The 22,396-nt window shown below is 27.4% G+C and overlaps 1 protein-coding gene across 4 annotated transcripts in view; it reads right to left on the bottom strand.

The window, feature by feature from the left end:
• Positions 1-9,418: 9,418 nt before the first annotated feature.
• LOC113376431 (putative tricarboxylate transport protein, mitochondrial) overlaps positions 9,419-22,396 on the bottom strand; it is a 59,217-nt gene continuing 46,239 nt past the window's right edge. For 2 of the 4 annotated variants that reach the window (XM_026616331.1, XM_026616333.1), the window contains exons 2-6: positions 12,333-12,541; positions 11,777-11,903; positions 11,179-11,402; positions 10,747-10,911; positions 9,419-9,984 (exon numbers count right to left, since the gene is read on the bottom strand). In XM_026616331.1, coding sequence (XP_026472116.1) covers positions 9,746-9,984; positions 10,747-10,911; positions 11,179-11,402; positions 11,777-11,903; positions 12,333-12,541 — 964 coding nt within the window. In that variant the 3' untranslated portion in view covers positions 9,419-9,745. Of the gene's footprint in view, positions 9,985-10,746; positions 10,912-11,178; positions 11,403-11,776; positions 11,904-12,332; positions 12,542-15,177; positions 15,397-22,396 lie in introns of those variants that run through there. The other 2 variants (XM_026616334.1, XM_026616332.1) reach the window with 2 other exon arrangements.

Raw genomic sequence — 22,396 nt, 5'->3', positions numbered from 1 at the left:
AAAGAATTTTGAGGTGATAAATAAAATTCTGCTTCAAAAATGCTCGGCGGACGTCAGAAAATTATTTAAAGGGCCACAAGAAGACCGCGGGCCGCGGTTTGATCACCCTCGATCTATTCTATTCGACGCTTCAATACAAACTGCCCAGTGTCTCAGAGAAAATAGCCAAATAATAAACTATATTTACATTGTTCCAAAAAGGGGTCTTCCGGGCAGAAAGGGTTAAAATAACTTAGAAATTTGTATTTGTATGACATATATATATATATATATATATATATATATATATATATATATATATATATATATATATTGAATATATATAGTGCAATGTACCGAAAGGCTATTTTCACTTGATTTCTGTAATCACAAGTAAAAATGTTATATCTATATTTATTGTAGTAACGTGTTATTAGTATAAAATTGCGTCATAATAATCAGAAATTTCACTATTCACGTTGGTTTGATTTTTGTTATATTATCTTTTCTCAGCAAGTATCAAATAACTTTACTTTGATGTATATTTTATAACACATACACATTTTTCAATTGACCAAAAGATTTTTATTTCCAAAGATATCAATTGATTTGATATTGATTTAAATTACTAGATTTTTATTCGATACGAACGTGGTCTACAAGTTTTAGGTTCGATGGTTCGATTCCTACCTCGTCCAAACCCGACATCAAGCTGCATGATGTCAAATTTTCACTGGAAGTTCAAGATCTCAAATATATCCTTAACATCAGTCTACTTGTCCACTAATTTTCCTGTCTACCTGTTTACCTGTCTGCCTGGCTACAAGTCCATCTGCCTACAAATCCACCTGCTTATCAATAATTCTATTCGTATATAAGCTGCATAATGTCAAATTTCTACTAGAAGTCTTAGATCTCCTTAGGTGATTCGACACCAGTCTACTTGTCCACTAATTTACCTGTCTACCTGTTTACCTGTTTACCTGACTACCAGTCCACCTGCTTACCAATCCACCTGCGTATCAGCAATTCTGTAATAATGATTTGTAATAATAATCTTTGATCACCAAATGACATTTTTTTTATTTTTTTCCCAGCAACCCCGAAACTGCTGGACCTGCATTTGAAAAATTTATTAATTTTTTTGTATTTCATTACAAGTAAAATGTTTTTTGTCATTTTTGAATAGTTCAAATCGGATGCTTTTTTCTCTCAAAAAATCATTTTTTTGCAAATTTGGTTCTGTACCTCCTAGATTTGTCTTTGTCAAAAACCAATCAGTACGTCTCCCCATCAGTGCTATGAATCATAGTCCAGTCATTTAAGCTTAAATTAAGTAAAAATCTCGGAATTCGAGATACTTAACTGTAGGTCTGTGAATACTTGTATATTGACACTCTAATGTTGTCTCAAAACCTACATATTGTATTGACACCCTGCCATATGTAGGTTTTGAGACAACTTTAGGATGTCAATATACAAGTATTCACAGACTTAACAGTTAAGTATCTCGAATTCCAAAGTGAACTTACTATAATAACTGGACTATCAAATGTTTTTTGAAAAATTCAAACCGAAATCAAAATTAAAAATTAAAATTATGCAAAAATATTCATTTTCGACTTTGGACAAGTACTATAACTTACCCTACGGGAAGTTAATAATAATTAAATAATATAAGAATTCTAATTTTACATTATTTTGTATAACTTACCCTACAGGATGTTATCAAAATCTGAAAAGTCGTGACAAACATTTACAGTATTGTTAAGTGTCATATTGAATCATCCATTAATTTAATTTCCAATATTTTTTAACAATAACCACAAGTACATTTTTTCCATTTTTTTATATTATATATATATATATATATATATATATATATATATATATATGTGTGTGTGTGTGTGTGTGTATATATTACTTTGTCTAAAATAATTTTTCTGAAAACACAAATACCTGAATAAATAAACACCGTTTAAAAACCCAAGAGACTTTAATCACCAAACAAAAATACCACTATTTTATAATCAAAATAAAAGTATTTACACACCAACAATTTATCAAAAATACATTCACAAAACAATAACAAAATCACAGTATAAAAATAGACGTACACATTTTCACATTCGACAAATTTCGAATGAGGTTCAAGTGGCCCGGTTTGGCCAAACTTTAGTGAACCATTCCATGAAAGAATCGTAGAGGACGAACGTTATGGCAACGTCTAGGCAAACTCTTCCTAATCTGGGCACTGTTCCTTTGTAGAATGAAGTGAATCCTTCGTTTTTATACATTTGGATGATGCAGTCCAAAGTGTTTTTGTATTTTGCCGCATCGAGCGACTGCATACGAGTTTTTATGACGTCGATTGGTGCGTTGCCGTAACATGAAATTATTCCTGGAAAGATATACCAACAGTAAAGGATTATTATCTATAGACAGGTGGTATTCTGGTCCAGAAGCATGATTTTTTTGCGATTTTTGAAAGACCGTAAAAAAGGCCAATAATATTTTTTTTACAAGATATTAATTATTATTTTGAGAATTTAGAAAAAAAAATAATAGTTAATAATAAATTCATCAAAATATTCATAAAGCTGAAATTTTAAAAGGTGGGTCTCAAAAAATTGGCACATGAACAATATCCATGATTTCAGCTCTACAAATAATCTGAAGAATAAAAATATACATTATTAATCTAGAATAATGTCGTCATCGTATGAACTACGTATAAGTTTAAAAAAGTATTTGTCACAAAATAGCGACTATCTAAAAAAAATTGATAACTTTTTTTATGTTCATTTTTTTAAAAAAAAATAGTAAATATCGGAATTTAATAAATATGAGCTTGGATCATTATTGGTTCATCCTGCAGAATGGTCTATAGAAAAGACTCATATAAATCGGTCGAGTAGAAGTTGAGAAATCGTGGGTGTCGTATCGAAAAAGACAGTTTGGAGTAAAACTCGTTCAAAACTTGCCGGAAAAAGGAAACGATTATATCTCAAAAAAAAATTTAAATTTTGAAAAATTCTCTCGTACAACTTTGAAATTAATATGACCAGAATCTCTAATTAAAAAGCCTATAGTTAGCCTTATAATTATTTATTTCTACAAAATATGTTTTCAAGTAATAATAGCCCTCTGGCATTGCTGCGCAAGGAGAAGTGTGTAAAAAATTTAATAGACTGGAATATGGAAATAAAAATAACTCATGTGAAAAATCTACATAATAAAATTTCAATAAAAATATATTGAACGTCGTATGATAGGATAATATTAATAATATGGTAAGTATCGAGGTTAACAAAAAACAATAACAATAACTCGGTATAAAGTGGCATTTTGACTTACACATGAACTTCCCAATATGTGTAAATAATCGATTTGATCAATAACATTTTTTTATTTATATGATCTACTTGTTTACCTATCTGTCTGTCCACCTATATACCTTTCTATATTTATTTTTCTCTACCAATTTACCGCCCTTCCTGTCTACCTGTCCACCTATTTACCTGTCTACGTATCCTCGTAAAGATTTAGCAACTTTTAAAATTGTGACGGTACAATTTTGAACTGTTTATGTCCAAAGTAAAATTCCAATTGATGTTATTATACACGTTGTATGCCAAAAGAGTGCGTCTTATTATTCCAAACTTTATTGAATTTTAGTATGTTACCAAGTTTAGTATGTTAGTTTATGCCATAAACTCACCACATTATGTAAATTTTCTATAAAATTGTCAAAAAAATATATCAGTAGTTAATTATGCTAAAACGGCTCAGTAAAATGGTTTACTGAAAACTAATTATCGCGATTAGTGTTATCTTGATACAGGTTTAATAATTTTTGTCTAATTTTCTGGCTTTGTAAATAAACTAGGTGCGGCTCCTAAACTTTAGGCTGATAAATAGCACATATTTACCACATTTCAAATATGTGGTATTCCAGAAAATTAATCAAAATAGAGCAAATATAAAAACATTGTACAATAATTTTTAAAACTATATTAAGAGGCTCATATAACAAAAAAATTACAAGATTTTTGAAAAGAATGAACCTTACAATTTTGGAATTTCATATGGTTTTATTACTTTATTACTGAGAATGTTTAAATGTTATAATGCTATCATCTTACCAGCAAAAACGCCCATGGCTCCAATGACTGTTTTAGGGACTTTTTTCGTCTTGTCCCCTCCTCTGTATTTATCCTTCATGGTCTCCATCAAGAAGAAACGCATAGCTTGATTCGATCCTTGTTTCATAATAGTAGGAGCTAAGCCTTTGTAGACACCAGAGATACCTAAAATAAAAAATATACATGAGAAATATAATAATTTAATTTATTCAAAGACCCAAGTTTGGTACCCAAAATAAGAAGAATAGTAAAATAATCAAAATATTTTACTCCGGTTAATAATGAAACTGATTGTTAAATTAACCTGATTCCTTGATAATGAGACTGACTCCGTGTAAAAATCCTTTGAATCTTGGATTTGGTGATCTCTGATCGTTGATGAATTTTACTTTTATGGTTTCCATTGGAGTCACAGCAAATATCGCCTCCATGCAACCAGCGATCAGACCGGCGAACAACCTTTGCCCTCCGGTAATTTCCCCATTTTCATCTTGAATTTGGTTCTTGACAGTTTCATAAGAGCCGAACCTTTCATAATTGGAAATTTAAAAAAAAAAGTGAGTATCAAAGAAAATAGATAATATTTCTATTAGCGATAGATACTATGCTATGGAAAATTTATGCTAAATATCTCCTGATATTATCAGGAATTCAGAATAGTTTTGTTTAATTTTTTTATGTTTATTTGAAAAAATCACCTGACTGCCGATTTTGGAATGGATCCGTACAGAAGAATGCTAAGTCCTCGGTACAAACCAAAAACGCCTTTTTCACGAACAGTCTTTGTAATAACATCCAGTACACCGCTATACTTCCTATCGGCACCTTAAATAATAATAATATATTAATATTTTTGCAAATGTGCTTTCTTTGTTCATTGTATTTTCACAAATGACCAATCGAAATAATTAATTCTTCTATGATCTTATGAGCTCATTTACCATCAAATACAAACTAATAAATCAGTAAACTTTTTTATGATACTCACCTTTTCCGTCTAATTGCAATTGAGTTTTAACGTACTCTGTCGGATAAGATAGTGAAATCTCCAACCCACCAGTTATTCCTCCGGCAATAGCAGCCTAGGTAAAAAATGTATTAAAAAATTTAAAACGATGTATAAAATATATTTTTGCAGATTTATAGCGAATAATATTACAATATTTTCATAGCCGTTTATGTTATTATCATCCTTACTCACCCAGTTAAACAATAATGCACGGATTTTAAAATATGTACAAAAATTCTATAGAAATCTTTGATTTGTATATTTTCATTTTAATAACTATTTTATGTTAATAACTCGAAAAAAAATAATAGAAATTATATGCTTATATCATTCACAATATGCTCATAGAAAGTTTTGGAGAAATTATACCTTAATAAGTGTATTAATTTAGGACATGTTTTAATTATATGATCTAAAGCTCAAGATATATATATATATATATATATATATACAGTGGCGTCGGAACCAAATTTTTGATGGGTGGGCTCGTTTTTTTTTTTTTTTTTGATAGACAGGCAGTGGGCTCGTTTTTTTTTTTAGAGAAATTAGCCCAAATTGATGGGTGGGCTGAGCCCCCCCATCAAAATTCATGGGTGGGCTCAAGCCCACACAGCCCACACGGTTCCGACGCCACTGTATATATATATATATATATATATATATATATATACACATATATATAATTTATAATTATATTTCCTTACCTTCAGCAGACTTGTTTTCCCTGGCGTTGCGGCTGCTCCATGATCCACCATCCATGGTCTCCGAAAAGGATTGTTTTTAAGCATAGCAATTCTGCACGGATCCATTTTAATTACCAAATTTTATATCCCAATTAATACCAAAAAATATATATTTCCTTATTTAAATTTTGGAACAATTTTTAAAAAAATAGTGGCACAATTTCGAAAAAAAAATCATACAAAAATATATTCCCGTCTAATCTACATTATAAACGGCCCGAAAATTTTGTTTCAGATCATAATAATCAAAATAAAACACCATCAGTACCCAAAATGCGATGATCTAGTATGAATACCATCTAGAAAATTCTGTGAATGGAAACAAAAATGGCGATTGTCTATAATAATAAAATTTAGATATAGTATCGACCGAAGTGATTATCATTTTAATTATAAATGTGATTTCAGTTGATTCTGGATGATGAATATATAATTTGTACACTTTGTAACACTGCAGATATAGGGTGAGGTTGTATAAGGAGCCAATTCTCAGACAAAATAGATATGTTTTGGTAATGCTATGTTACGGGTCTATCTTCGAATGAATTGGTAATAACAAACTGTCAAACAGCTATGTATTTCTTGGTCGATCAGGCATTCCTATCATAATATGCTGATGATAATACAAATTGATGCAATTTACAAATATCAACCAAAATATAGCTGAGGTACGACTTAAGCAACATTACCTTATACCTTAATTGTACAAAAATTTGATCTTAATTTACATCATCATCTCTAGAACTTATTGAAGATTAATAGTATAAATAAATAAAAAAAAGTATATAAACTATTATAATATGTAATAAGAACAGATCAATAGTTTTCAAACATTTATTTACAAACACCGTGTTAATAAAATACATTTTTTCAACATTTCAGAACATCAATAAAAATCTAATAAATAAATATATTACATTTTTTTAAACCTTTATCCAATATGAAATATACAACTTTGATAATTACAGTAGATTTTATATTAGTAATTTAAACATTAACAGAAATCGAGTCTATGTGTATTAGTAAACAAAATATACTTTACACATATAAAAATCTAATTTCTAAAACATACTTATCATTTTACTTACAAAACACTCAGTACATTGATTGCATATTACATTAGATATTATGTTTGACTAAATGGCACAACTTGAACACATGAAAAGTGCCTGATGTTGTTCTGCATAAAAATACTTTAGTTAAAAAAAATCATTTTAGTAACTATTATTACTAGAGTACATTAGATATGGTCTGACCATGATTGATATATTTTGATACATTTTAGGCTTATAATATAAAAAAATACAATCAATTTAACATTTGATATTACATATATTAAATCAACAATATCTAAACATTGAAATTAGAGAAACTGAACCTGAAGATAGTGATTTAAGTATAAATTCTAAGCTAGTAAAGAAGATCCGAAAAAATCTGATAATGGTAATTTTACCGCTCCAACTAAATATCCAAAATTCCAGCAGAATTTGTAATGTAAATATTGATTCTGATAAACTGAAATCACCAGTAAAAAAAATCCAAGAAGTTCTAATAATGGTAATTTTACCACTAAGGAATATAAATGCTGCTGCAAGAGAAGATTTGACTAATTTCAAACAGAATACCCCATCGAAATAAGCGATCAGCAATTGAAGAAGATAATTGTGCTAATTTGTTGATTGTTCTTTAATTTTTATGATCGTTTTATATATTGTTAATAATTAAGTTCTTAATAAAGCATTTTGATATAGATTGATATACATTTAAACATCAGTTGGACTCCAAAAAAAAAAAAAATCGAACAAAATTCCATAAAAGCAGCTCCAATTCATCATATTGGATCAATGAAGTAAATAAAAATAAAATAGTCCAGATAAAGTGAATAGGACACAGATTAATACCATTAAAACATAAAAAAGGAGGTGCATTAAATATAAATAATAATAGTAGTGCTTTGGATTGAAATCCGATGAAATAATCAGGCTCTCAAAATCCCCATCGTATCTCGTAAATCAAACTGTAAACATGAGTTCAACTCCAAAAAATGTTAAACCTTCAAAAATCCACAACTGCAGCTCAATTCTTACTATCCCAACATAAGAACTTTTATATGTAAAAAAACTTGAAATTAGAAGTACAGAAGAATACTATTTATTGTCTAAAATAACAGATATTACTCAAATATTTATACAGTACCCAAAAATCCAAATTGAGGCTTGAGGAAAACATTGATAATTTGAAAGCATTGTATAATGATACTCTAAAAATCATTTTCAGATAAGAGTTTAATTAAAATTTAGCCTGAATTACCACATCAATGGAAATCTCTTTCAAGATACAAAACTTTTGAAATCTGAACTAATTTTACAAATAAATTTATGACAAAGCAAGATGAAAGGTTTAGAACAAGATCAAATAGTCGACATATTTGATAAGCTATAGACAAATTGAGCAAATGCAATAATAATGGAAATAAGGAAGGACATTTAGAATGTAGTTCACATTGATTTTTGTGCCAACAATAAATGTGGTTAATAATAACATAATAAATTGATTTTTGTGCCAACGTTTAAAAGTAAATATGCATCAATAATAAAACCTTATTGGATTGAATTGGATAAGATTGTGTTCAAAATATTATAATATTGCAAAGAGAATCACAGATCCATTTTTTTTTTACTGATGAATAAGATAGTTGCAGTTTTCAAAACAGAAATATTACCATTAGAAGATCTTAATACTATGAATTAAATTTAAAATTCTTAACTCTTAAAAAATGTGTTAAGCTCGATAGGTCATTAGTACATTAGACAAAGTTTTAGGTCTTTAGTTTTTACAGTTATTTTGGTCGACATTTTGACTATACATTTAATAACATTTATATACAGTACACATATAAAAGATATATCATATATTTATCAAAAATATATTTATATATAAACAACGATTTATTACGATATTGTTCATGAAAGGAATGCATATCTATTAGATTATATAAAAATGTTATGAAAACATTCCTTAATGCAGATTTCGAGATAAAAGTTTAGAAATAATTTTCATTAAAACAAAGATATTTATAAATGCATTAAGACTCACAGAAAATGTAAAAATAGATCCCAAGAATTAATATGATTTATGGTTTCATGAAACGCAACATGCTACATATTACGTTTATTATTACATAAAAAATATAGAATTAGTTTTCACAAATCGTAGTACTAAACATAGTCCGTTAAAATAATACCTCAAATAATGCACAATATAAAATTAATTTTAAAAACATTTTGAATAACAAATTTTTCAAATAAGATAAATGCAACATTTTTTTAAAATAGAGTTCAAGTATATGGAGCAAAATAAAATATATATTGTATTTTAGCAATAAATTTTTTTGCATCAACACCTCTGATTATAAAAACACTTCAATAGATAATTATAACAACTAGTCAACAACTCTAGTTTAGAATTATATGTAAAATTCAACAAGATAAAAAAAATATAATATTAAAAATGAAAGTAATATGTGCATCATATCTCGCAATGTGTTGTTTGAAATCACTTGCTACACAATTTATATTTCAAATTCAAACCTAAATGTATTTAAGAAGTCCAGAAAAAAATAATTTTAATCAAAATTTCTCCTAAAATATTTTGTTAAACACTTTCACTATTTAATCGCATTCCAACAAAGAGCATTTATATAATTTCAGTGAACATTTAAAAAACAGATGTGTATTAAAACTTAATGCACATACATAGTGTTTTGCATGAACAAATATTATTCAATTGAAGCTGTAAATTGCAGAATATTAGTTCATGATAACTTATAAATGCTTCTCATCAGTGCATTTTACTATCTACTACCTAATTTAATGCCAAACCTTATTGAACAGCTCCATGAAGGAATCGTAAATCATAAATGTGATTGCTACATCCGCACAAACGCGGCCTAATCTAGGTACAGTACCTTTGTAAAAAGCAGCTGGTCCTTCATTCTTCCAAATTTTCAATGTACAATCAAAGGCATTTTTGTATTTTGAAGCCTCTAAGCCCTGCATTCTTGTTTTTACGACGTCAATTGGCGTGTTGCCAAAAACTGATGCTGCACCTAAAAGGAATAATAAAGTATTTTAATGTTGAGTTGAATATATCATGAAAACAAGTTGTTAAATGAAATTGAATATGTTGAAAATGTCCAACACCATTATCAAAACATGCAAAGTATGGTGTTTTTAATAACACTATTTGAAAGTAGAGGAAAAATAAATTTGTAAATCGGGTGACATCGCTATCATGAGAAAACGGCCACGTTTTCAATTTTTTAACAGATATATATTTTTTGTTATGTTGTTTGGTTTTGAGCACTGTTGTTTAGTTTATGATACCAGAATATAGTAGTTAAGTGCACGTTTTAAATGCAAGATTGATGACTGTAGTAAGAGTTCATAAAAAATATTATTCATTATGTATATCAATAAATATTTAGGATATAATTTTGATTGTAAGAGTTGGACAGTGTTTGCAATTTATTTTACATACAGTGTTGTACTTTTCATGCTTGATATAGTTAATGTTTAGTTTTTATATACAAAGTTTAAATTATGTAGTATATTGTAAGTTATATTGAAAAGGTTTAGATTTTTTTTTATAACAATTCAAATACATTTGGTATGTAAGGAGTTTTTATATATTTTTGTTTTATGCCTGTTGTCATTTCAAATTTTTGTCTGTTTAAAGAGTTACAGAATAAATAGATATTCCATATCCCCAAAACAGAACGTAAGCATACAAATATATAAGCATTTGTTAAATTTTAGAATAATTCCAGAAAATATTTTAAATTAATCCCAAATAGATCTTAAACAATTACCTGCAATGGCACCCATAACTCCAACAATGGGTTTTGGCACCTTCTTGTCCCTGTCACCGCCTTTGTATAGCTCTTTCATAGTTTCCATACAGTAGAATCTAATTGCTTGATTCGAACCTTGTTTCAGAATGGTTGGTGTTAAACCTTTGTATATACCTTGGAATCCTAAAATAAAAAATAAAATATTAGTAGTCATAATAAAAGCATAACAATAAACAAAACTGTATACAGACAACCAAAATGTTCTGTACTCATAAAGTACTTAATAGCTTAAGAAAAAAATATATAAAAAATCATAAAGTATGTCATTTCACAAGTTAAAAAGTTTGAATTGCCTATAAACAAACTTTTCTCAAACAATGTCATTCCATCGCCAAATAAAATTTTATAGCCAAAATCTAATTTAGTTTAAATAATTTTCATGAATCTAACCTGTTTCCTTAATTATCAATCCTACGCCATGGAAAAATCCTCTAAAACGAGGTTTAGCAGATCTCTGATCATTAATAAATTTAACTTTTACAGTTTCCATGGGGGTCACAGCCAAAATAGCTTCAAGACAACCAGCACCCATACCGGCTAACAAACGACCACCGGTGGTCAAGTCACCATGTTCATCACAGAGGTTGCTTTTGAAATATTCAAATGCTCCAAATCTAAAATAAATTAAAAAATATAATTGAGATGATTGATAATTAATTGGTAAATATAATATTTAGCATGTAGGTGTAATTTTATTTAATCTTTTAGATGTGTTTTGTTATTTCTATAGAAAAAGAAATTGAAGAATAAGTAATTCTTTTAAAAATATTTAATATATTTATACTTTTCAATGCTCCTAATCTGCAGCAAATCATTAGAAAGAAATATCATTGGGACAGTTGATTAACATGATTAAAACAACATATTTAGAATTTAAAAGTAATTCTAATCAATATTTATTTAATTGTGTTTTATTATTTCTATGAAAAGGAACTTAAAGCATAAGTGATTCTTCTAAAATATTACTATTTATATAATATATTTTTACCTTACTGCTGATTTGGGTATTGATCCATATAATAAAACACTCAATCCTCTATATAGACCGAAAAAACCATGACCCTTCACAGTTTTCTTAACGCAATCAGCAATTCCAGTATATTTTTTAGCTCCACCTGTTTTGTAAATATAAAAAATACAAGAACACTGCATCATTATCTCAATGCTAATATTTTGTCAAAAAAATACCAAAGCAAACAAACATGTAATCAGATATGATTTATTATATTTGTAATGTGTATCATATATGCTAATATAGCATGATACAATCATATCTAATAGCAAGAGATAAACTTCTTATCAAATTAATATTTTACTGCAATTAGTCATAAGGAACAAAAAGAAACATTATGAATTTTAAATCACTAAAAGAAATTATTTAATTTTCAGCTAAGTGTTTTTCAATTGTCCAAAGCTAATAAATTAGGCTTCATAATATTAAAAACAAAAGTTCAAAAATATTTTTTTTAGAAACCTTATAATTGAATAGATTTTAAGCAAACCCCAACAATTGTTTATACATGGTTATTATATCTTTAAATTACCTTTCTCGTCCAATTGCAGTTGTGTTTTGACATATTCTGTTGGATATGTAATACAAATTTCTATGCCTCCTGTAATTCCTCCTGCAATAATTCCCTTCAGACCAGTGTTACCAGCCACTGCTGCAGCAGCACCATTGCCATCAAGCCACGGTCTGCGAAATGGATTTTTAGACTGCAGAGCCCGGCTTGTGTCCATACCAAAATATTTCCTAGAAAAATGATAATTATTAGTAAAATAATTATAGTAAAAAAATATTTTAAATTATTAATATACAAAAAAAATAAATTCAGTGATAAAAATCCTTATTCCAGTTAAATGTGAAACAATTTTTGTCTAACCATAATAATAATAACAAAAATTAAGTAAATTATATATTATATTATATTTATTTGTTATCAGCCCATAATGATCTATTGATAATAGAAACATTTTAAAAACTACATGAGCATATGGCAGCTAGTATAAGTAATATCAATATAATACAAGAATTCAAAAATAAAATCTTGAAGATTTTTATCAGATAACCAATATGCTCTATAAGAGAAAAAATGGTACCCAAAGGTTTGCAAATGAGATTTTAGAAATTGAAAACACAAAATGTACACATTCTTTAACTATATTTCATTTATCTAGATGAAATCCATCAGAAGAAACACATACTGTCTATCTGAATCTCAAGAAATCACAATCAATAATCAATAATCATTAATCAATATATAATTGTTTGTACTTTGATTAATAAATGTGAATTGAATAGTATAAATTATTCTAGCAATATTTATGAGAAAAATTACAGCATTCATATAATTTGTTCAACTATTAAATTTTTATACTGAATTTCATAGAACGAAAACTATGTGTATCTTATGCCCTAAAACTAAAGGCAAGTAATATTAAATTAAAAATATTAACGTGATAAGTATGTGCAAAATTTATTTTATGCAAGGTTATAAATAAAACATTCAAATCTTTGATAAATTAATAATTATGCAAAGAGAAATAGCATTGAATATTAGTAATGTAAACACAAAATGAAACAACAAGACATATTATAAAATATAATAAAATTATGTAAGATATAGTTGTAACTACAATAATTACATTTAATTAGATAAAGATTTTAGAAATTGAAAAAAAATTAAAAATCTCGATGAAATCTACCTGAAGAAGTAAGTACACTATGTTTGAATCTCAAGACATTACAATCAATAATCATTAATCAATATATAATTATTTGTACTTCTATTAATAAATGTATGTCGAATAGTATCAAGTGTAGAAATATTTAATAAATTTACTGAATTTTATAGACCAAAAACAATATGTTTCTTATACCCTGGAACTAAGGTAAAACATTATTGGATTAAAAATAGGAACGTCAAATGCATGTGCAAAATTTATTTTATGTAAGTTTAAAAGTAAAACATTTGAATCTTTGATAAATTGATAATTATGCAAAGCAACTGAATATTGGTAATAAAGAAAACAAGAACTATAATTATGAAAAAGTATGTAGTAGTATCTCAAAGAAATTCAATCGAAAAAGCAAACACTATCCCTGGATTCCAAAACATCACAGTCAGTAATTGTTAATCTACATATAATTCTTGGTACTTTTTTTAATAATAGTATGTCGAATAGTATCAAGTGTTAATTTTGTGTAGTAATATTAAATATTATTACTGAATTTTATAGCTAGAATTTTAACTAGTGTAAAGCATTATTAGATTAAAAATATGAAAGCCATATAGATGTATGTGCAAAATTTATAAATAAAACATTTAAATCTATGATAAATTGATGATTATAAAAATGGAAAAAGCATTGAATATTAGTAATTTAGAAATTTAGAAAAAAAAGTTAACAACAAGACATATAATAAAATTGTGTAGTATGTAATAATAAAGACATAACAATAAACATAATTGTATATAGAATTGCATTTTCACAACAATTAAATTTCATTTGATAAAGATTTTAGAAGTTGAAAATACAAAGTGACTATATTTCATCTATCTCGTTTAAATCTATTCCGTTAAAGCAAATATTTTCTGTCAGAATCTCAAGACATTACAAACAATAATCATTCATCGATACATAATTGTTTGTACTTTTGTTAACAAATGTATGCCGAATAGAATCAAGTGTTATAACAACATGTATGGGAATAAAATTACATTATTTATATAGAAATTTTAGAAATAATTATAACTGAATTTTATTGAACAAAAACAATGTATTTCTTATACCATAGAACTAGAGTAAAGCATTATTCGATTAACAATAGGAACGTCATATATATGTGCAGAACTTGTAAATGAAACATTTGATCTACAATAAATTGATAATTAAACAAAGGGAAAAAGTAATTTAAAAATAGGAAAAAGCTAACAGAACATATAATAAAATTGTGAAGTGTGTAGTGGCAACTCACAATAATTAAATACTAAATTAAATTTCTGAAATTTTTATACCATGTATATAAAAATTTTAGAAATGTGCACAAGTATGAGACAAAAAATTACACCATTTATATAATTTTTTGTAAAAATATTCAATAATTATTCTGAATTTTATTTAACAAAACCAATATGTGTTTCTTAAACACCAGAACTAAGGTAAAGCATTATTAAATTAAATATATAAGCGCCATTAATTAGTTTAAAAGAGGTAAGGTCAACGTAGAAGAATATTTTTAGGAAGAAGTTCAACCAAATAACTCAAATTTTTGAGGTTAGCATATTTCTAATGCAAATAAACCACTTTAAATTTATTATTATTACGATTGCACAATTTTATAACATTAAACATATAATAAAATTATATTATCTGTTGTCTACTCACCTGTCCATTATTAAATTATAATAAATATAAAATAAACGAAATTAAAAAGTGACACTAGACTACAAGTTTCTAAAACGTGCTCTAACCTTGAACTGTCAGGGCATTATTTCTGTCGTCTATATGGAAGACTCGATAGCATTTGTGTAACTATGTAAAATATATTCATAAATAATTATGTAAGATTTTAATCGCTAAATAAAAATTATTCTAGCGATAAGTGTTTTTATCATTTTATAAATAATCTTTATCGTGTTTGAAAAGTCGTATGTGTTTGCAAAACAGCAAAATAAAACTCTTGTAACGGATCGATTTATTTCAAATTCTTTTAATGTAGTAAAATTTTCATACTTTATTGTTAAGGTCCCGAAGGAGTTTTCGTTCTCACGAAAAAATCCGATTTGCTAGTTTTATGTTTTTTTCGACGTTTCAAGTCATTCTGAATAGAATGAGACCAAATTTGGCATGTGTGTGTGTGTGAATGCCGATTTTTGACCTTCCATCGACGTTTTCTCAAAAACGGCTGGACCGATTTCAAAAATTCAAAAGCCATTCGATGTAACCAGATAGCGATTAGCGTTGGTCAGTTTTGCGTCACGATCGACAGAGTCTTTTCTTTGTAATTAGTAAAAACGTGTAATTTTTAACTTCCCATAGGGGAAGTCATTGTAATCGTCCAAAAATCGAAATTTGAAAATTTTTACATTTCTTCACATTTTAAAGGTTTCTGAACATTTTGGCATACCTCACAAAAAATTGATGTGTGTATGTATGTATGGATACAATTTTTCGTCCACGTTTTCGGGCACGCGGATAAACCGATTTGAATGATTCAAAAAACATTCGATTCCTATTAACAAGAAGATGTGTGAATTAGTTTTTGGCAAAGGCAGGTCTAGTCGTTTTGGAGATACGGAGCAAAGAGTGCAGAAAATAGAAATCGAGTTTTTGAGAAAATGGAGCATCCGAATTGAATGATCTAAAAGACATTCAATTTGTAATGACGGGGAGAAATGGTGATTAGATTTTGGCAAAGGCAGGTCCGGCCGTTTTGGAGATACCGAGCTAAATGTGCAAAAAATGGCAGTTTTTGAGAGAACTAAGCATCCGATTTGCCTTAAGGCACGATGCCATACACCGCTAGTTTCGTCCACGTTTTAACCCAAAACTTTAAATCGATTTTAAACATTCAAAAACTGTTCGAAAGATGTTAGTTCGGAATCGTGTTGATTAGTTTTTGGTACAGATCACCCAAGCCGTTTCTTCGTAATTATTTAAAAAACAAATTTGACGATTTTCATAAAACTTTGTATAACAATAGGTTTAGTTATCTGAAATAACATAATAAACTATTATAGGCCTACGATAAGCGGTTGATTTATAAAAATTCATCAAAGTTTACAATTTCGCTTCGTGCTTGAGCGATTCTAATCAGAATCTATGCCAAAACATCTGTCTGTTCTGTTGCTACTGATTACAGTTGACGTCTACTACTTAAAATAGTATTTAAAATAAATTTCTGCTAATTACAAAGAAAAGGCTTGGCAGATTATTGTGCAAAACTAATCAAGTCCTTATTGAGATATATCGAATGACTTTTAAATTTTTATTTCAGTCCATACATTTACGAGAAAACATGAACAAAAGATCGAAAAATCGGCTCACACACACAAACACATACTTTTTGCAAAGTTGATCACAAAGTTGACACACTCATACTTTTTTTTAAAAATTTGGAATCAAACTATTCAGAATCTTATTTTTCAAATTTGGTGTCAAATGATTTAAAATGACTTGAAACGAGAGAAAACATAACAATTCTGTATATGTATGTATTACTTTGTACATATTTGTCTTAATTAAATCGTCGATTTGCCGAAGGAGAAGTTTATGTTTTTGCAAAAAAAATATTTACTAGTTTTACGTTTTCTCCACGTTACAAGTCATTTTAAATCATTTTGAAAAATAAGTTTCACCAAATAAGAACAATAAGAACACCAAATTTGAAAAATAAGTAGAAGCCAAAACATTCGTCGACGTTTTTTCAAAAACGGCTGCATCGATTTAAAAAAATTAAAAACCGGTCGATAATACTAGATAAGAACGTTTTTTTATATGAAAAGCTCAAAATATTTCGTTCACGTTTTTGCCAAAAATCCTGAATCGATTTTGGAAAGGTAAAAACCGTTCCAGTAATTACCCGTTAATTGTTAAAAAATGTATCGTGATCGAATGCATAGTCTTAACGAATATCCTGAAATATTATAGGTCTATGAAAAGTAGTCTAATTATAAAAATGTATTAATCGTTGAAAAAATTAGCCACATCAAATTTTCTATATTTTATTGTAACAATTTTAAAGGTTGCTGAAAACTTGACTTTATTTACAGGTATCTGATTTTTAATGCAACTTGCTTTACTGCAAATGTCACTTACACCTAGTTATTTGTACGTGTCGACACGGAATAGGTGTCATCACTCAGCTAAAGTCATACAAAACATTAAATAAATACAGTAACAGAAAAATAACATAGCTTTAAAATATAAAAATGTTTAATAATAATTTAGTAAAATTAATTGAAATTATTAAAAAAAACATTAAAAATTAGCTAAAATTGCCAGATAACTTTAAATAATTTTAGTAAGATTTAAGCGTATAATTTATTTCAATTTTTAATAATTTTATTTATGATATTTTGAAATTCATTTAAAAAACATATGATTTTATAAAAATTGATGACATAATTTTCAGATAACTTGTATCATATTAAATACTTGTAAATTTACATAAATCCGGATACATACGGATATTACCTACATATTATAATTTTCATGGCTTTTCTTGGAATGATGAATGATAAAATATCTTTTTAAAACGTTTTCACGTGATTATTACCGATTAGATTAAGTAATGGGAAAATGATATATAATTATGAAAATGCAATAAAATTGTTTCTAATATGTTTTCACGAACAACTTGACATAATTCTTAACTTTTTAAAAAAATTAACTATAAATTTTATAATATTTATTCTGCGAACGTTGAACAATTTCTCGGTACAGATCTTCATACAAAGCAAATCGGTAATTAGCCTTTAATTTTTTTTCATTTCTTTCTAATTATTTTATAGTATTTCAAAAATTTCCAATAACTAGACATAATATTAGTATAGGTACATATTCTATATCATATTCAACAATTATACATAAGATTTCCAGTTGTAAAAAAATGGATGTATAAACCTCTGCTATAGTCATGTTTGCATTTCTTTCTTTTTTTTCAAACACTTAGATTTTTGTTTTCTTTACTTTTATGCAAATATTTGTATGCAATGTTATTTCATTTTTGCAATATCACATTTCTGAGAAAACATTTAACATCAACCCTGTTTTCTGCCATTTAGATGGTTCAATGTTGATTCTCATCACATTAATGGAAGCGCTGGCTACCAAATGCAAATTTCCACAAATGCAGACATCAAAGTAAATTATGAAATATCAATAATTTAAAATAATATTCCGTTAAAAGTTGGAAGACTAGTTGCAGGGTTACGAGGCGATTATTTGTTTAGATATTCGAATTTTATTGTGGATTCGATAACAGCGTTACCAGAACATTTCAATTCTATCGAAGAATTGGCCCCTAATACTCCATGATATGAAAATTTGCCCTATGATAATATATTTTTAATATCACAAGCATCAAACAACGAAAATGAACTAGAAAAACAATTATTAAAATATAGTAATTGTGTACTGACTGCTCTGTGTCTAAGATAGAAAATTGATTTACGGCAAACTGTTTTCCTCCCCTGCAAATATTTATTGCCAAAGTTTTAAATCTGATTATTAAATGCAGACTGTTACTTATACTTTACAAAAATAATTATCTGATCTGTAATTGGTAATTTTTTTTTCATTTTTAGTAACTTTTACACCTGGCGTGAAATGAACAAGTAAAACTGCAGTATTCGAATCATTACTTTAACCCTTTCCACTCGGATGCCGCTCCGGCGGCAAAATACATACAAATTTCGGAATTCGCGAGTTGAAAGGGTTAAAAATACAAAAATTCTTCTAAACATTGTCAGAGATTATGAAAAGTAACGTATTTTAATAAACTATGATTTTAATGAATTTTTATTTTCTAATTGGTAACTTAAAAGAAAAATTTGCTGTGATAAACGTATAGACAGTGTGGCATATAGCAAAAAAAATACAAGGATCTTTTCTGTACATGGGACAAACTAGTGGTGCATGGCATCGTGCCTTAAAGCAAATTGCTAGAACTTCTCGTATCAAAAATTATTTTTTTAAAGAAGTTTTAAAATTTGTTGAAAACTTTGAAAAAACTAGTTTTTTGAAAATTTTGAGATTTCTGAAAAAAATTGACTTTTTTGAAAAAATTTGAAATTTTTACATTTTGAACTTTTTTTAAAGCAATCGCGCTGCGTATCTGTTTTAGAAACAAAATATCGAAGCGCATAAGCGCCGCGTCGTAGTTTTACGGATAAAAATTGTTACGGAACCCATAGAAATATAAACAAAATTTGCACACATTATTAAACTTTCTATAAAATATCTAATAATTTGATGTGCATATGTCTAATGATCATTTTTGACACGTTTTTCATTGGATCTCTGAAACCGCTACACCTGCCTCTCCAAAAATTTAATCAGTACTTCATTTCGTCAATACAAATAAAATGTTTTATGAATTATTGCTATCAGACGCTCCGATCTCTCAAAAACTAAATTGCCAATTTTTGGCACTTTTTGTCCCGTATCTTTGAAACAGCTGGGCCTGCCTTAACCAAAAACTAATCAGCATGTCTCCCCATCAATACGAATCGAATGAATTATTCAAATCGGTTGATTCGTTTTTCCGAAATTGTCGACGAAAACTTGTATCCGCGCACACACACAAACATAAGCATTATTAAGTTTAAGTTTGAAAACTTTTATTTCATTACATAGGGTGTAAAACAATATATTGTAATACTGTTTCTTACCCTAGGGCATTATACTTTTTCAAATCTTATGACTACATTTAATAATCTTATGCAATACATTTAACGTTTTTTTTTTTTTATTTTATTTTCATTCTGCAATCTATAAAAATAATTACATTTAGCAGAGAATGCTGACAAGTTGTTTACAATTGATGATCTACAAATTACTAGAATTAATATATATAAAAAAAACTAAAGACAAATATGAAGAAAAAAACTATATTAGATCTCCAGGTATTTTCCTTTTGAGTCTGGTCGGCTGGCCTTAATAATTCAATTAACATGAGATACATGCTACAAAAAACATCCATACGTGCATCAATTTTTTCTAAGGAATGCCAAAATGCTCAGAAACTTTTGAAACGTGAAGATATGCAAAAACATTCATTTTCCATTTTTTGCAATTACTATAACTTACCTAAAGGCAAGTTAATAATCGACAAAATTATTTAACAGTATGCAATATAATAAAAAAATAATAACATGATAAAAAAAATACAATCAATTATCAGCTCTCCTTCTATGCACTTGGCTTACAATAAATGGAGATCCACTTCATGAAACCACAATCGCGCGATTCAGGCTCGCGAATAAACAACGTATGCAAATAAATATATATTATATATACAAATAAATACCCAAATACATATAAATATAAGATATTACATATATATACAAATACAAATACATATATATTTTATATTTCTCCGGTACACGCCACTCGAAGAGATATAAACAAATACAGCAAAAAGGAAGAACTGTAAATCGCTTTAAAGATTTCTCATTTGAAATACGACAAAAGTGTTCCACAGTCTCTGCGGGGAGTTTGAATGAAATCCATCGATCGATGCCGATATTATTTTCCACATATAAATACATAACGATTTGTGTACAAAAAGGCAAAAAGGGTTCGACCTTATAAGGAACAACATCCTGTGTGTCCAGAAACAACGAAATAAAAATACATCGTTATGGTGGATTTAATTAACATCAGTAGTTTTGTTGGAAGTGAGGATTTGAGTGAAAATCTCGACAGTTTGAGGATATATCAAAATTAATAATAAAGTGTTTCAAGATTAACATCAAAGTAATTAATAACTATTAAAATTGAATTATTACAACAGTGGACAAAAATAATTACATACATTTTTAAATCCAACGCTTTTTTTTAACAATTAACAACAGTAGTTTTGTTGCAAGTGAAAGACTCTGGTGATGATCGACAATTTACGGATATATCAAAATTAATCATAATTTATAACCAAAGTGTTTAAAAAATTGCATAAAAATAAATGACTATTACCGAAATTATTTAACACCAGTGGACAAAAAATAATTACATGAATTTTTTAACCAGGACGTTGTTGAACAATTAACAGTAGTTTTCTTGGAAGTGAGGACTCAAAATTAATCATAATTTATAACCAATGTGCTAAAATAGTTCAAGAAATTAAGTTAATACAAAAGGGTACAAAAACCAATTAAATAAATTTTTAAACCAGACCGTTTTTTGAACAATTAGCAACAAAAATAGTGTTTTTGGAAGTGAGCATTTTAGTAAAAATCCACAATTTACAGATATATCAAAATTAATCTTTATTGGAAATCAACTTGGTGAAAAAATAAATTGAAAATTATCGAAATTAATTAAATACAACAGAGGATAAAAATAATAACCATCAAAATTTTTAAACCTGTTAATTTTGTTTATCTAAAAGCTTGTGCATTGTTATTCAATTTATAAAGCAAATAAATATTTAATGATTAGTGTGATATTAAATTTCTTACGTTTTTGTTAAATCCAGTGTTAATTTTATAAAATAATTGAAATAATAATAATTTAAAATATTACTAACAGTTTTAAAAGTGAATTAAATAAATAAATATAAAATATTGAATTGGTTTTAAAAATTTAGTGAAACTGGCTCCAGATTTACATTTTTCTAGTGCCAAAAATCATTTTACAAATTAATTTGATTGATTTTTAATGCATCAGAATATTTAAATAAAGAGCACATCTACTCCAGAATTATTCTTCAAAAGTGCCTAATTTAAATAAAATCATCTTGAATCACTTAAATTAAATTATCAATCACAAAATAAGTTGTTAAGTTGGAATCAATCCTCGTTAATTTTGCAATTTTTGTCATTGTTAAAATAAATATACGTATTATGCAAATTGTTTAAAAAAATTCTAAACTTCAATAGGA

This window comes from Ctenocephalides felis, unplaced genomic scaffold (genome assembly GCF_003426905.1).
Source record: "Ctenocephalides felis isolate EL2017-DRISC unplaced genomic scaffold, ASM342690v1 CF-g0.4_SCAFFOLD_01886, whole genome shotgun sequence".
NCBI lineage: Eukaryota > Metazoa > Arthropoda > Insecta > Siphonaptera > Pulicidae > Ctenocephalides > Ctenocephalides felis.
Note: the sequence above shows the minus strand (reverse complement) of the source record. Positions and strands in the feature narration are given on the sequence as shown.